General features: G+C 39.7%; 1 protein-coding gene across 4 annotated transcripts in view; it reads right to left on the bottom strand.

The window, feature by feature from the left end:
- Positions 1–1,693: 1,693 nt before the first annotated feature.
- Positions 1,694–17,771, bottom strand: part of ift74 (intraflagellar transport 74) — a 31,309-nt gene continuing 15,231 nt past the window's right edge. For 3 of the 4 annotated variants that reach the window (XM_078280999.1, XM_078280997.1, XM_078280998.1), the window contains exons 9-20: positions 16,221–16,359; positions 14,019–14,081; positions 13,216–13,359; positions 11,330–11,370; positions 10,357–10,445; positions 9,661–9,714; positions 8,435–8,532; positions 6,568–6,694; positions 6,274–6,437; positions 4,758–4,883; positions 3,961–4,021; positions 1,694–3,797 (exon numbers count right to left, since the gene is read on the bottom strand). In XM_078280999.1, the coding sequence (XP_078137125.1) occupies positions 3,685–3,797; positions 3,961–4,021; positions 4,758–4,883; positions 6,274–6,437; positions 6,568–6,694; positions 8,435–8,532; positions 9,661–9,714; positions 10,357–10,445; positions 11,330–11,370; positions 13,216–13,359; positions 14,019–14,081; positions 16,221–16,359 (1,219 nt within the window). In that variant the 3' untranslated portion in view covers positions 1,694–3,684. The remainder of the gene's footprint in view (positions 3,798–3,960; positions 4,022–4,757; positions 4,884–6,273; positions 6,438–6,567; positions 6,695–8,434; positions 8,533–9,660; positions 9,715–10,356; positions 10,446–11,329; positions 11,371–13,215; positions 13,360–14,018; positions 14,082–16,220; positions 16,360–17,771) is intronic. The other variant, XM_078281000.1, reaches the window with a different exon arrangement.

Raw genomic sequence — 17,771 nt, 5'->3', positions numbered from 1 at the left:
TGCAATTATAAATATGGTTTTGGCCAACAATGCAATTAGGATTTGAGGAATAAAAGATTGTATCTTGAATAATTAAACCATATTCAACAACATCAATGCTGTAGGCAGTTTTGGGAATTGTGTGTAGAGTTGAAAAAAGGAGACATAGTATTGAAAACGTGTGTAAGCAGTTATGATAAACTGTAATAGGTTTAGTGCTTTTTCAAGCTACAGAATCAATTTCAGCAAATCAGAAGTGATGCCATTAGGCAGATTAAAACAATGACAATAAACATCCTCCCTAGGTTGCTATATCCAATTCAGATGGCCCCAGTTATCGCCCCACACCATATCACCATAAGATATCAAACACCTCAATGGTTGGTTTAGCTCCTTCATATGGGTCAGGGAGGAAGTTGACAGCAACAAAATATCTATAGGGCGAGTTTCATGCAGATCACATTTCATAAACTCTCTTATAGCAGATATCTTAACCAATATATGACATAAAAGGCTGCCATATTTTGTGAAATACCTTCTGTCATCTCACATAAATCACACTTCTGTCGTGAAACGAGCATTACACTCCCTCCCCCTCTCTTAAAAGGAACACACCGACTTATTGGGACTTTAGGTTATTCACCTAACCCCCAGAGTTAGACAATTCCAGACATACCCTTCTCATCTCCGTGCGTTTTGTAACTCTGTCTGACGCCTCCAGCGCTAGCCTAGCTTAGCACAGATCCTGGAGGTAACCGGCTCCATCTAGCCTAGCTTAGCACAGATCCTGGAGGTAACCGGCTCCATCTAGCCTACTGCTCCCAATAAGAGACAAAATAACGCCAACATGTTCCTGTTTACACGTTGTGATTTGTATAGTCACAGCGTGTACAAATAACAAGGTCACTATGCTTTTACTATCTAGTAATTGTTGACTCTATTACTCCAACTCTGAACTCTGCTCCTCACCTCGGGGCTTCAGGTGCTGCGAGCAAATCACCCCGCCCAAGTAGCAGTGCTTTGCCTTTCTGAGAATATAGTTCCCAGTATGTATACAGTTAGAAGATGGCTGTGTGTCATGTGACCTTGTTATTTGTACACGCTGTGACTATGCAAATCACAACATGTAAATAGGAAAATGTTGGCATTAATTTGTCGCTTATTGGGAGCAGTAGGCTAGATGGAGCCGGTTACCTCCAGGATCTGTGCTAAGCTAGGCTAGATGGAGCCGGTTACCTCCAGGATCTGTGCTAAGCTAGGCTAGATGGAGCCAGTTACCTCCAGGATCTGTGCTAAGCTAGGCTAGCGCTGGGGGCGTAAGACAGTTACGACACGCACGGAGATGAGAAGGGTATGTATGGACTTATCTAACTCTGGGGGATACGGGGAATAAGACTAAATAAAGTCCCAATAAGTCGGTGTGTTCCTTTAACCATCCCCACTCCACGCCTCAGCTCCATGGGTGCGAGGGCTCCCAGGCTCTGGAACTCCCTGACCCCACACATCCTAACCCACCATATCACCATTCAAATCCCACTTGTTTAACTGGCTTACTCACTATAGCTTATCATGTATACCATGCACTGTTTCCCATTCTACAACAGTATTGTTTTAACTTGTGTCTCCTATGTCTCTTGTTCCGTCGTGTTTTGTCTTTGTCATTGCCCGTCTTGCGTTTTTTATCTAATGTAAGGTAACCTTGGGTGTTTTGTTGTTATCCAGTTCAGAAGAATGCATTTTCTTGCACAGAATGTAAGTATTATATAAAGCCTTGTTTTATATTTACCAGTGAGTGACAGAGGGATATGATATCCCAAGTAGTATGCACAGAGGGTCACACTCTGTAGTAATAGATAGGATGTTATCAATTTCCCATCTGATAACATTTCAGAATTGCAATTCCAAAGCTACACTATGTCTCTCATCCTCAAAGGGTGGTCGTGACCTCCTGGACATTAGAAAATATCAGGGTGGGCGCACAATCTCTTTGGTTTGATATAGAGAGCTCCATCTCTAAATTTCTCTTTAAAAAACTATAACTTATGAAAAACCATTCATCCTTGAAACAGGCCTGTAACAACCTACTTACAGTTTCCAGTGTTACGGTATGGCGGACTGTCAGAAGGTTAGAGGGTAGGTCTCACATTCACCCCACTATGTGACAAGCAGGATTTCTCACCTGGAATAACGGATAATGGTTTCCGTGTTTGGGATCTCCACTCTGTGTGGCTTACTGGAAGGACCCACTTTGACCTCTTTTGGTCAACTCATCGGAAAATACACTATTTAAAAAGACGACTTTTCCCGTTATTTACAGGTGAGGGATTATGTCAGGACGAACACTACAATCCTTGACAACCAAAATATCTCTGGCTCTGAGAGGCAGCTTTTCAGGCCACGTCTGGGCAACTCCATGAGCTCAATTTACAGTTTGCTCAAACACTTCTCATTTAAAGGAATCATGGGAAAGAGAACTTGGCCTAGATATTAAAGATGATTATTTGGAATGAAGCCAGGAAAGAGTGCAAAAACGTCACTGTCTGTAACAGTGTGAAAGCAATTCAACTCAAAAGTGGACACCGGCCCATATATTCCCTTCTCAACGCCATAAGTTCAGTTCTGATATTTCTCCATTATGCCCTAAGTGCAAAACAGAAACGGACAATCTTGCCCATTGCCTGTGGTCTTGTATGAAAATACAGCAATTCTGAAATGTTATAAGATGGGAAATGGATAAGGTCCTATCTGTTACTACAGAGTGTGACCCACTGAGGCTCTATGCTTACATTCTGTGCAAGAAAATGCATTCTTCTGAACTGGACGACAGAAAAGGTTCCATCCAAAACATAATGGCATGAGATTATACTTGAATATTCATCTTTGGACTATTTGACGTAACTCGTTGCGTAACAGAGGCAATGCATTTTACAAAATATGGCAGCCTTTTATGTCATATATTGGTTTACATATCTCTGCTATTTTTACAAAAGAGTTTATGTAGTGCGATCTGAGTGAATACAGCCCTATAGATATTTGTTGTGGTCACCTGGTGGTTGTATAAACCCTGAGTCTTCCGTTTGTGTGAATATGTGTCTATGAGCCCAAATGTTCTGTTCTGTTCTTGTTTTCCTTTCTCTTAACCCCTTTATTCAAATGATCAGAGCACTTTAAATATATGTTTACAGAAACCCACAGTAGTGACATGGAATGCAGCAAAATCTCACGTACATTTAAATACAAAATATAGTAGATAAATACTTTCTAACTTTGTCTACATAGACACATTTAGTTATTTAGGACAGTAAGCAGCTACAGTCTGTTGACAAAACAGTGCCACTTTCATCACAAACTATAATCACTTTATAAACTGAATATTGAAATGGCTATAAACAAAAAGGTTTGTCTTGACGGTAAAACACCATAAGAAAAAAAACATGGTTCTAACTTTTTAAGACAACTAATTGCAAAATCTGTCCTTTTGTACAGAGAGCTACTGATAGCAAATAGAAAAGTGGCTATCAATGCTTTGTTAAGAGACAACTGAGCATCAGTGTTCAACTATTCCATGTGCTGACCACTTTATCATGACATTAACTGAAATGTGTTGTGATTACCAAATAGTAACACAGACACTTGTCAGACTGTGTGTGTGTGTGTGTGTGTGTGTGTGTGTGTGTGTGTGTGTGTGTGTGTGTGTGTGTGTATTTAACTCCTGTTCTGCAAGGAGTCTATAAGACTCTTGTTGTACTCTGCCACTTGTTGGGAGACGTTCTTAGCGACTGAGGCGTAGTCACTCTCCTGAGATTTAGAGGCAATGACTGATGCTGCAGTTGAGGAAAGATTACTGATGTAACCAACGGGTGGCTTTTAGAGGGACACGTGTGATTTGTGATGAGTCACAGCACACCACACCACTTGCTGTCTTTAACAACAAAAAAACATGAACTAATAAAGAGATGAAGACACATTTCAGAAGGATACACTCTTTCATTACAAAGTTGTTCTGCTCCAAGTGTTGCCATTTCCTCTCAAGGTTAGCCAGCTAAAACACACACACACACACACACACACACACACACACACACACACACACACACACAAAAGAAGGTAAGAATGCTGTACCACCACCTGTCAACCAATCCCCTACATTCAATTTAACACACACATTTAGTGTCAAAATGCTAATTAAGTCATTATCTGATTAACACTGTGCATGTGCACTGTGACTGCAGATTACTTTAAGACCAGAAACTAAGAAGTATGTACATACAGATCAGTAGTTGTGTCCGTTTTTCCTCCATTTTCAGGTGCATTTGAATACACTTCACAAAATCACATATTGGTGTACTAAAAGAAAATCCTGCATAACATTTCTCTGTGCCAAATCCAGCCTTGGGACGACTACAGTGCTGACAACAGAAATGGGTTTCTCCTCATCAGGATGAGAGCAGAGGACTGAAATCTAAACTCAGTGTCTAACTTGGTGTGGCGTTGAAAAGAACAAGCAAATCATTCAAAGTTTAGTGAATACAGTTTTGATGACTGCAGAAATGTATCTGGAGTCTTGGCAGATTAGCATCTGAACCAGTAGTTGGTATTTTGATGCTGACAAAAGTATCAACTTGTAGATAAGGTGTAAACAATTAAACATCTTTATTTATAACTGTAATAATAATTTAAAAAAAACATGTTATGCACCTAGTACATCTATACATGTTTATATCATTGTATATAGCTATATTTGTGCTGATATATATTGATGTGTAAAACTCTCTAACCTGAGCATGAGTCTCGTTGTGTTTCAGTTTGGTCTTCAGAGCGTCATATTTCTGGTTCATTTCCTCCAACAGCTGCCTCAATGAATCCCGACGCTGAGTCAGGGATACGCGGTCCTCCTGTAGTCTCTGCACCAGAAAAAACACACACTTGGTTAGCCTGCAGTTTAGCTGCCTGAAGCAAAATAGAAACAGATGCTTTCGAGTTTTGTGTTTAATTATTCCACACAAGCCTGCACGATTCGGGGGAAAAATATTTATCATGACTTTTTAGCTTAGAATTGATATCACGGTTCTCTGCCACGATTTTTTTCTCACAAAGTGTGATGTTTATTGCACACATGAACCATGACAAAACAAAACACATTGGCAGTACCAAACATAGATGTATTTTGGCACCTAGAGCACATTGAGCATCACCAGCAGCCTGTAAACACAGAGGCTTCAATGAAGAGAAGGGAGAGCACTGCAGAGCTTTAAAACCTATTTTATACCGTCTACGTTTAAAACTCAGAAGACAGTAGTAGTGTTAGTGATGCAGTCATTTAAAAAATTTAATCGTGTGAACAGGGTGATTTTATAACGATTAATCGTGCAGGTCTATTCAACAGTATTTACCACTAGAACCGACAGGCTCTTTAGCGGTACTATTGCCGCCAAACCTGACGCCCAAGAGCGTCTGTACCCTTGTCGTCATGCGCTGATGGGCCAATAACGTCAACAGTCTCCATCTCTAGAGTGCAGCTTTTCCATCTCTATAGCAACAAGGACATCAATCCATACGCAGCCCCACAAACAGTACACATAGCCAGTGGTTTGTTTCTGTTTGACAAATAAAGTTAGCGGACACTAACACGACCATATTCAGAACTTGGATTACTTTTTGTGAAAAACCCTTTTTGGTTCTTTTGATCTGTGGACACTTGCGGACTTACGTTAGAGGAATATAAATAATTGAGGAATGGACCCATGTCTGTGGTTCACGGCAAGCTCAAAAGGTAGGGAATCACTATGTTTTCCCCATCTCTCTTTTGTTTATTATTACTGTTGCAGGCATGGGGTAAAAATGACCTGCTCGGTGGTTTTAGAGGGAAATCGAATGCTGGGTAGGGTTAAACATTTTTATTTTAATATACAATGCAAAGCCAACCTGAACCTGCTTATCCGGGTTGCCGGAGACCCGGTGGGTTTTAATAGGATTATGATTATAAGTGCATGTGAATGAACATTGGTGTGCAAATGAGTTTCTGTGTCTCAATACACTGTACAGCAATCATGCAAATGTGTCAGTTATGCTGCTGAGGAGAGGCGTAGGAGGGTACCAATGTTATTCAACGCTACTCCTAGCGACTAAAGGGGGCCATTTTGTGAAAAACAACAGCAAAAACCCAGCTATTTGGTTTTCTTAACGATATTCCATCATTATGACAATATAGGAATGTGCAGAATAGGTATTTAGGTAAAGTCAAGGCAGGAGGGAAACATACTAAACATACTAAATTTGTGATACTCTTGTTACCCTTTTCTTCTCCTCTGCTGTGTGCCTCAGGGTGTCCAGGTCTTGATAGGTGACCAGCTCAGACTGCATGGTGGTGACGCGCTCCTTCAGGGTGGTGAGCTCACCTGTGATCTTCCCCTCCAGCTGCTGCACTTTCTCCAGGTCTTGCTGCAGACGCTGGGACTCTACAGAGTGATAGTTTGCTCATTTGGCATGTAAGGTTTATCAAAGAGGGTATACTTTACTGGGACTATGTGTGTGTGTGTGTGTGTGTGTGTGTGTGTGTGCGTGTGTGTGTGTGTGTATGTATCTTACCAGTTGTCAGTCCTCTGGCAGTGCTCTCTGATTGGACCACCTCCGTCTCCTTGCTGACCAGCACCTCCTGCATGTTTCTCAGCTCACTGGCTGTTACTGTATCCACCTGATGTAGCCGCAACATGTTCTACAAACACAGACACACACAGACAGACACACACACACACACACACACTTCACTTTTAATCTTTATCTCATCTGATCAATCTAATACACATAGGACTGTCAAAACTGGCCAAGAATTACGTTTGAATGTTCCTTCTAAAAAACACATAGGACGATTCAAACGATTGGAATATCTACTTTTGCACATTATGTCCATAATATGGCAAACGTACAACAAGAAACATACCTACTTAGGTATATTAATTTCAACATAAAAATGTCTTTTAAAAGATCTACAAAATAAACTAGTGTTAACAAACGTATGTCTTTTACTGTGAAATTTAATATAAAGATCATAACGTTCGACTAGGGTGACCAGACATCCCGGTTTGACCGGGACAGTCCCGATTTTGAGTTGCTTGTCCAATGTCCCGACAAAAGCCTGTCGGGACGCTAAAATGTCCCAGTTTACACCAACCACTATGAAATTGTCCCGGTTAAACAGTTAAAATGCTGACAGCTAAACAGTGTAAAAGTGTGACTGTATTGTAGAAGATTCTAACAGCGGGACGTACAACAGTCTGCCGCTAAAGCTATGAGCTAAAAGATACAAAGTAGCACTCTGGTCACTGCTGTTGTCGGAAAAACAACACAGACGTGAAAAAAGGTTGCGTTTACTTAAAACTGGTAAAACTCGTGGTGCATTCATAGTTATTGTAAAATACCCTTTTCTCATCTGTTTTTGTCGTTTAACAGCAATTTACTGGTGAAAGAAGTTAGCCTTGTTAAAAGTTATTATTATTACATTTTTAATAAATCATTTAAATTCACCCCTTTTTTTGTGCTGATCCGAAAATTGATCCGATTTGTGACTCATAAACGTGATCCGATCCAACTGTGAGTTTTGTGATATAAAGGAATGAAGTAATGCACAAATCATGAATTAATTCATGCATGAATTCATAATTCATGTACCCTTCCCGTAAAGTGTTACCATTACTTTAGTTCAAGCCTGTGGCAGCAGTTCCAAATAATTCGTTTAGTAAGTTTTTCATAAGTTCAATGGGTGCATTTTCCAAAAGAATGCTTTAATTCTGAAAAAGTTGGTCCCCCACGAAACTCACTCAATGTCTTTTAATATTATTTCTTAGATATGTAGGCTACATACCAAGAAAGTTCATGAATATTAACTGAGATACACTATTATGTTGTGAGCAGTAGGCCTACGTGTGCTGTTGGGTCTAACCTGTCTGTGTCTGTCTGACCTGGACTGGCACATGTTCACATTAAAAAGCGTGTGCGTGCACGAGCACTACGGTCACGCGCAAAGTGTCCCGGTTTTAGTTCCGGGAAATCTGGTCACCCTATGTTAGACCGCTCTTCACTTCTTCTGTCGGTGCTAGACAACTGAGACACCTAACAAGCAAGCTAGCTCACAAGCCAGCCGGCCGGCAACTAAATTAGTAAAATGTAACAACTACATTTTTTATTCACATGACATTCTTGTCACATCATAGGAAAGCGCATTGCCATCACCAGATGAGCGACAACTTTGTTTGGCTCATTTTCTGAAACCAGCGTAGCCTGAAGTCATGTTGGGTGGAATTAGCAAGCTAATGTTAACTAAGCTAATGCTAACTAGCCAGCGGCCACTCTGTCCCTCCCACCACATTAAGACTTCTTTGCCAAGAGACATTCCTTCCTTCTAACTATCAGTCCCTCTACTTTCCATCCCCTCTCCACCTCTCCCCTTCCTCCTCACTCTGCTGCAGTGTTCCAGGAGGGAGACAATGTTCTCCTGGCTCTGTGTCATCTTGTCCAGCGCCTGAGCCCTGGTCTCCTCAAATGACTCCAGGTACCCTGGAAGAAATGAAGAACGTTATTACAACTAGCTGCATGTAATTATATTTAAAGCAATATCTGGTCATGAAGATACATTAAAACTCCTATGTACAGGATTTTGAAATATTCTGACTTTGACGACTCCTGGTGGTAGTTTCCAAAAGTGTGTGCTTCCATATATCTGTGTCAGCCATTACATTCCCATCAGTTAAGGCTCTGACACACCAACCCGATTATCGGCCTTCGGACAGTCTGGCGAGGTCGGTGACTCAAGTCTGTTCGGTGTCTTCCGTCCCGTCGTCAGTCGGAGGAGGAGGAGCCGTCGGCATCCATTTTGGCCGATTTGACTTGTTGAATCGGCCAGTGGGCAGTCTGACTCAATGACCAATCTGATTGGTGGAGTGCTAGCCCTTGACTAGCGAATCAGTGCTTCTTCCACAAGAAGAAGCCCGAGAGCTGACAACACCAGTATCTTCTTATTACTAGCCATCGTATTTTCTTTCGTTCAGCGAGTAATGACAACAACGATCCTTCTTGACTGCTATCAACGCTCTCTGATGAAAACAATGACTGACGACAGTGTGCTCTGTGTTTACGAGGTCTAGAGAGATGTTCCCTCATTTCCGGTTTTCATTTTTTGGGCGACAACACAGATTAGCGCTGCCTGCTGTTATGGAGACGTAATACGTCTTGCACACGCGCACAACGCACGCTCAAGTCGGCGTCGCTTCGGTGCGTTCCAAGGCACTTTTCTGAGAGACGGGAGCCGGCTGATCAGTCCGACTGCCTTTTCTGACGACGGTCGGCCGCCGGGTTGGTGTGTCAGAGCCTTTAAACCATTTTTAAAACAATTCCAAATCCTGCAGATACCTTGATGGCAATATTGCAATTGTGATGACTAGATATAAATTCAATATACAGTAACGAGATATTGCCTAAATAATAACCCCTTATTGCTTTGCTCTTATATCTTTAATATTTATGACAGTTATCAGATTATTATCTACCCTTAGGTTATGCTAAATATTTGAAAGCATCAATAGGCATAACAATAGCGACACATTATTGTTATCAGCTACTGAGTAAATAAGACTCATTTTTGATATTGTCTACTCAGGTTTAGTCATATCAACATGTTCAACTCACGGTCAATTTCCTCCTCTTTCCTCTTCAGCTCTTTGTATTTCTGCTGACACTCCCCTTATGGACAGAAAAAAACTTAGTTTAGCAAGTAATCATATAATAATTAAACAGATTTATAAAGTTCATACTTTATCTGGTTACATACTTTGTGTGTAGGAGTTTGGTTATATGTCAAGGTAAAAACATAGCCGATTAATCAATTAGTTTATTAGTCTCAAATGTAAATACTTTACGTTATTTTATTATTATTTATTATTATTATTATTATATTATTATTTTAATTATTATGTTATGTATGACTTTAATATAAAAGAATATCTTTGTGTTTCCGACTATTGGCCGGACAGAATAAGTAATTCAAACATGTCACCTGTGGCTTTGGTAAATTGTCATGTGCATTTTTCACTATATCATAGATTATGAATTAGTGACAAACGCCCATCACAAACTATGACATGGACCAAGCGATTACTTATTATTAAAATTATCAGCACATTACTCGCTAATAAAAATGATCATTAGTTTCAGCCCTGGATATATTCAAAAAAGAGATGATGCAGTTCACAGTGTAACACCAGGTTTCTTTCCACTATAAGATGACAGATGGAAAAATAATTTTAGAGGCTATTTAAAAAAATATATATATTTGTGATATGGCTGCACGTGTGATAGATAAATGAAAAGTTGAAAGCAGCCAACCAGTGTTACCCTGCGCTTCCTCTGAGTCCTGCTCCAGTTGTTGGATCTCCTCTTTGATTTTTTGCGTCCTGTCCCTGATCTCTGTAAGCCTGACCACACACACACACACACACACACACACACACACACACACACACACACACACACACACACACACGTAGACACCTCATTACACAGAAGCAAAATATACGCATATATGCACATCGTCAGGTCCGTGTTAAATATGTCTGGTGTATGAAATATCTATATCTTCACTGTGATTGATTTTTATTATTTATATTATATAATTTTTATATAATTTTATTTTTATATGTCAAGCGCATCCGCATCCGTCTCGCTGTTGCACGATAAACTACAACTACCAAGAAGAATAGCTATGCACTATCAATTCACCTGACACACAAACAAGCACACAACCCTTCACCTCAAAACAAGCAGCTCTGTCTCACACTCAGAACTGTATCACACTTGTTATTTTGTGTTATTGGCTGCAAACAGGACACATTTGAAGCTGTGGTGGAGAGGTGGTCACTGATCAAACTGTTATCTATTAAGGATAACCCCGACCACCCTCTCCACACTGGTCCAACAGAGGAGCACCTTCTCTAAGAGGCTCCAACAGCTTCGATGTTGCACGGACCGCTACAAGAAATCATTCCTACCACAGGCAATACAACTTTGTAACACTTCATCACTGAGTGTTAGATAAGACTCTTAGACATCACATCTGCACTAAGTGCAACTTGCACAATAGGTTTACTTACATCTTTATTAATACTATTTAAGTAGTTGTACATTTTTATTCCTAACTTGTATATATTTTAAATAGTTAGGGCCCGAGCCCAAAAGTGCAAGGCACCTATTGTTTTTGTAGAGATTATTATTAGGGCCCGAGCGCTCGCTCTCTCTCTCTCTCTCTCTCAACATACAGTCTAACTAAAAACGACAATGGTGTAACGACAATGGTACATACTGTCTCTCCATGCTGGCGATTTCCTGGTTGTCCTCCTTCACCTAGAAAACAAACAAACAGCTTAAATCATTTGTTTACTAACCGCAACTCTTAAAATCTGTAAAAATTAAACAGCACTTATTGAACATATTCAGTGTGATCTTGCACTGCCTGTCCTATCATGTGTCAACATGATAAATAAGACAACTCTCTACAACTCTAACAACCTCTTTTGTCAGTCTATTGAGAATAAAAACAATATTCTGATACTGTAGTTTCAACATATTTTATCTCAATTAACACTAGAACCGCGACAAATGACGCCTTTGATGGAGAGGCATGACATGTTAATGGCCCATCGTTAAAACAAAGGATACAGGTGCTCTTGGGTGTCGGGTCTGGCGGTGATAGTGTTAAAACTTTGCGTACTTTCTAATTTCTCTAGTTTCTGCAAATTCAGAAATTTAGATTTAATCAAGATTTTTCTGTCGTACATGTTGATTTTTCTTTATGACTGCAGTTTACATTAGTCTAATAAACCATTGTTGCTGCATATTGTCAGCAGTTTAATGATCTCAACTGACATTCAGCCATTCTTTGGCTGGTTGTAAAGCTTACTTGTTTGAATAATTGCTCTCGTTCCTCCTGTGGGGAGCCCAGGCTCTTGTGCCTCTTGTGCCAAAGGGTTGTGATTCAAAAACGTAAATTATTCCGTCATTGTTATTGCTGTTTCCCTCCTGCCCTGACTTTTCCTAAAAACCTATTCTGGTAGTTGTTTTTTTTCCAAAAAAACACGCCCTTTAGCCACCAGGAGCAGCACAATTAACCCTGGCACTCTCCTCCGCAGCCGAATTGATACATTTGCATGATGACCGTACAGCGCATTGAGACACAAAATGGGACATAGAAACTCATTTAAAAGTCGTATCGTATCGTATCATTTGCACGCCAATATTCACTCACACGCACACTAAGGTATGTAGGCCCACAGTACGTCCTTTGATATGTGTAAAATAAAATTAAGTTGTGTCCCAACACGGTGTCCCATGGAGTCCTGTGTGTGTGCTATACGCTATGATATCAGAAATATGTGCCTCATTTGAACAAAAACACGAACATTTCCAAATTGTATTATTTCTAGAAGTTGGTGTGCACAATCAGATGGCAGGTTGTGTGCTGCTGTCTGTTGAACTAAAAGACTGCCCACGGGATAGAGGAAAGACAAATCTATAAATACTGAGGGAACTTATGTCGTTCTTTCGTTTGACAAAAATGTGATAATGTAATCATGTGCACCGTGATTATTACCATTAGTTTAATTGCCAAAATAAAAATACTGAAATTGATAAACTAAAAATAGCATCAAATAGAACCAAATAGATAAGTTTTTTCTATTTTCAGGCCATGCTCACAATAACTTTGTTACTTTAACTCTGTGTGTACTGAACTGAAAGTCATAACACAAATGACAGTCACCGGACTATTACTTAAATTAACATTTAACATTTTACACTGCTACGAGTTCACAAGTTTTGTGTTGGTTCAAGCTGCCAAGCTAAGTAGACTATCTAGCTGTGTGTGTTCTTGCTGCTATGGAAATTAACACAGCGCTATTTAGATGGAGAGGCATGACATGTTAATGGCCCATCGGTAAAACAAAGGATACAGGTGCTCTTGGGTGTCGGGTCTGGCGGTGATAGTGTTAAAACTTTGCGTACTTTCTAATTTCTCTAGTTTCTGCAAATTCAGAAATTTAGATTTAATCAAGATTTTTCTGTCGTACATGTTGATTTTTCTTTATGACTGCAGTTTACATTAGTCTAATAAACCATTGTTGCTGCATATTGTCAGCAGTTTAATGATCTCAACTGACATTCAGCCATTCTTTGGCTGGTTGTAAAGCTAACCTGTTTGAATAATTGCTCTCGTTCCTCCTGTGGGGAGCCCAGGCTCTTGTGCTCAGCCTCCATGGTGTCCCGCTTCGCCTCCAGCGCTGACAGAGTCTCATGAAGCCGAACCACTTCCTGCTTTATGTGCGAGTGGGCCAGCTCCTGCACACAGGATAATGTAAGATCAAACTATTTATACAGCTAATACTACTGTTACTACTACAGCAGCAGATAGGTTACTGCGGAGCAGTGGTGGATGTCACTGAAAAGCAATATGCATTTACTTCACATGCATTTTCCTAATTATTTGTCACTGTCTGTTTCCTTATTCCCTTCCTCTTTTCCACAATTCATCGCCTCCCTACCCAGGGTGTCTTACGCTGAATTAGGTTTCCTTAAAAAAAGGGCCAAGGCCTTAAAATGTCCTGGTCTTGAAGGTTTTTTTCTATCCTGCTGTAGGCAGTAACATGATTTACATGGTAACATGTGATTTCAGGCAAAACCTGGCTGTAAAATCTCTGTTGTTCCACACCTCTGGCCTTATGTAAAATTCATACGTGGACCTTTAATTAATTAGTTATTACTTTTTATTTGTTAATCTGTCCATCCAGGTCCATGTTTAATGATTAATTAATGATATATGATAATATATTAGGAGTAATTCTTATATACTGCCAAGAATGACATTTCACATTCCACTTGGTTTTCATTATTATATTTTATACTTGGCTAGTATGACTGTGTAAATGTTAAAAATGTAAAAATCCTTCCATATTCTAACCCTTCCTTGATTATTCTCCTGTGTTTTTAACAGAACTTACAGCATCGTAGTCCTCCTTCCTAGTTATCAGAATGTCCAGCTCCTCCTGTAGAACAGTTAGCTCCTACAAAAAAAAGGAGACAAGTAGAAGATTAAGAAAGGAGGCAGTGTTTCCTATACATAGGTTGTACTTGGGCACCCTGCCCAGGTAAATTGAGACCCGCCCAGGTAGATAAAATCCTAATTCCATTTTTTTTCCAAACAACAATGTAATTATTTTCAGCGCACACAGACCAGCTGCTTCCAGCCCCTCCTCCTCTTGAAGTTGCGTGCCGCGTGCATGACAGCATCAACGCTGCACTTGCTCAGAGGGGAGCGTGCCTATGTTCCTACAGCCCTGTGTTCCCACAGCCCTATGTTCCCACAGCTCTGTGTTCCCACAGCCCTATGTTCCTACAGCTCTATGTTCCCACAGTTCTAAGATTTTTTTCAAAAGTAGGCCCTATGTTCCCACAGTTCCCTTTTCATAAATTTGTATCAGATTTTATCCCCCTTTCTCCCCATTTGGTAGCCAATTACACCCAACCTATTATCCAGTAGCAATGGACTACAGATGGAATGTAAATCTGGCATATGGCCTAATTTTAAGAAAAATCTTAGAAATGTGGGAACATAGGGCTGTGGGAACATAGGGCTGACCCCGCTCAGAGAGGCTATCATTACGTTAGTAGTAGCATGCTGCTGGTGGTCTTGCCGTGGGATTAACTGTACTAATAAAACCGTAGAAACGCCACTGTGAAAGCTCCCCGAACGTCATTTATCAGAGTCTGGTTGTTACCCCTCTCTGCTGCAGTCTCCTCCGCTCCATATCTTAGTAACGGAGCTAGCTAACTGGAGCTAACCGCTAATCAGAGCTAATCGTTGCTAACAGAGTCTTCAGTTCTCCATGCCTGTATCCATTAACTGCATTTATGCACTCAAGTCCGAATAAAACCCTTCATTTTATTGGCTGTAGAAGTTTTAAACTACAACTACAAACTACAACTCAGTTGTTTGAATGACAGAAATCTGTTCAGATGAGATCTTAATGACTGCAACACAGACAGGTATAGTACAGAACAGCATGTTTAGGATCCTCAAAACACAGATAAATACACTTCAAAAAATGAACAATGATCTAACCAACAAAATGAACAAGAATTAACTTATATAGCGTTAGTCTTATATGATTTAACAGGAGTTAGGAGGAGACAGTGTTGAGATTTATAATAACATGTAACTTTCTGTATGGATCATAGTACAGTATTATGGGTATTTTATTTGCTGAACCATTAACATTTGGGATAAAAAAAAAAAAAAAATTTAATTGACAAAGCACATCATGGCTACACTTTTTTTGTCATTTGTTTAAAATTTAACGTGCAATTTGTTGTATTTTAGCAAAATACTGAAAACAACAGAAATGCAGAACTGAGTAGGCTACATTTTAAAATCTATTAACAAGTTATATCATTATCGCGATATTCAACAACGTTGGGGCATATCGCATATTTTCCTCATATCGTGCAGCCATAACTACTCTGAAATCATCTTTTAGTCTAATTGGTTTAATATGTAAATAAATAGTTATTTCATTCTAAATTATCTGATAATGTTATGTAGTCATTCTTTTCACCTTCGTTTGACTAGTTTATAACTGAACCCATTATTACTGAACGCAGCCATTACGCGCCACGCCGTCCATCCTGCGCCACACACCACCACAAATAAATCCTCAACCTGTGGGAAACACTGAATGAGGACACAAATTACATGTATTTTACATGGTGCCAAAGACGGCAACAGTTTGTCTGAGGGCCAGTGCCAAGGTATTGCTGCTAAAAAAAAACTACTGTGCTATAAAATGTGAGGAAAAAAGGATGTTAACATACAGCTTGCCTACATCAGCATATCATGTTCATTGCTCAAACTGCCTCTGTGATTTGTGAGAATCCTCATAATTGATTGTGTGTAACCAGGGAAACTGAGTTATTGTTTAGATTTCGATTGTAAAACGCATTCAAATATAAAATAATGGTTTAAAAAAAACATTATTTGGCAATTGACCATGGTATAAGTGATAATGCCCTTCGAGGCGTCCATTGTCAGGTATTAATGGACTTCGGCGGAGGCTACTGCTTCAAAAAATTTTATCTTTTTTGAAGCAGATTAAAAGTTAATCTGGCAGTATGATAATAATATTAGGGCAAAACAACATTTATACCTGTAACAGTTCCTCATTGGCTGTTGTCATGGTGAAATACTTCTCTTGCTTTGTGGCTGGCATTGCCTGGACAACCTCATCAGCGACCCGCCTTTCCCTCCTGATCCCTTCTTCAATCTCCCGGATATCCTCCTCTCTTCTGCATAGCAAACACATCAGGGTGGAAGAGTTTGTTGTTAGTTTAATTTGCCTTCATTAGTCAATATTATTGGGTGGGGGAGACATGTGACAAAGGTCCTAGGCCACATTCAAACCCAGGGCATATAAAATAGATGATAGATAGATTAAGAAAGGATGCAGAGAAGGAAGGGTGGGAGAGATGTCAGATTGACTGGGCAAATGTACAGTGTATCACTGCTTCCTTGCTGTTGTCCTCCTTTTCTTCTCCGTTACCTCCTTGGCTGTCTCACTTCCTTTACTTACATCCCTGCTTGCTTCTTCCCTTCCTTCCATATTACACTCCTACCTTCTTCTACCTATTCTCCCTTCCTTCCTTTTTTCTTTTATCTAAAGTAATTCAAACCCCCTATACATCAAGCTGTCTTTTCACCCAATTCCCATCCATTACTGTAAATCCTTCTTTAGTTTGTCCTTCAGCCTTCAATAACTCTCTCCCTAAGACCAGGATGCATCATTGGAAAAACAACTTTTGAAATATTTAAATCATCAATAGTCATTAATCCTCTTCATTCATTTGCTGTATTATTTCAATGTTTAAATGAGAGGTATGGCCAACATGCTTAAAATATACTTCTCGCCAAGTTAAGAAAGGAGAAAAGAAGGAGTGACTTCAACAAACATAAATGTTTAGCTAGCAGAAACAGTGTATGTTAGCTTACAGGTTTTACAACATTGAACAAAGGTCATTTGCTGTGCTAGCTGCATCACGGTGACAGGTGAGTTGAAGTTCATCTAAGTGCCCCTAGAAGCACAGGTAAGTCTTTGGTTGTTATTCAGTAATATAGAATAGTGACAGAATATGATTAAAATAAGTTTGAGATGACAAACATTGTGAGATGACAAACTGTACATAAGAACAACAGTCAGGAAACTGACATATGTTGTGGTGTATGCAGGGCAAAGGTTATTCGGCTGACACACAGGTGCTTGTTCTTCGCTGAATTACAGTTTCAAGAAGTTCAATGTGTTTGTTTTCTCCAAATGATATCAGGAAAATAAGAGACTCCGGTGTAGGTGACTTAAGAGATTTCATATATACTAAACTCTGATTAAGTTTTACACTGAATGTGTAAGCCGATTTTGTCTGTTATATGTACATAAGTGATAACGAAAACATTGTGTCCTGGTCATAGTTTAAGGTGTTGACATGGTTCGGTGTAACGTCCTATCTAAAGTTACCCAAGTTTACACAAGTGGTTTTATACTCGGGTTAGTGGAATTCATGGTCTTACAAGTTAATAGATTAAGAAAATTGAAGGACTTTAAAAAAGTATGTAATTTTCACAAAGATGTTTTTAATTAGCACTTTAATGAAAGTCCCAGGCTGCGGTCAAATTGTCCTTTTTGCTTAGGAAGGTTCCTAATGGAGTG

Source organism: Sander vitreus, chromosome 22 (genome assembly GCF_031162955.1).
Source record: "Sander vitreus isolate 19-12246 chromosome 22, sanVit1, whole genome shotgun sequence".
Classification (NCBI taxonomy): Eukaryota; Metazoa; Chordata; class Actinopteri; order Perciformes; family Percidae; genus Sander; species Sander vitreus.
Note: the sequence above shows the minus strand (reverse complement) of the source record. Positions and strands in the feature narration are given on the sequence as shown.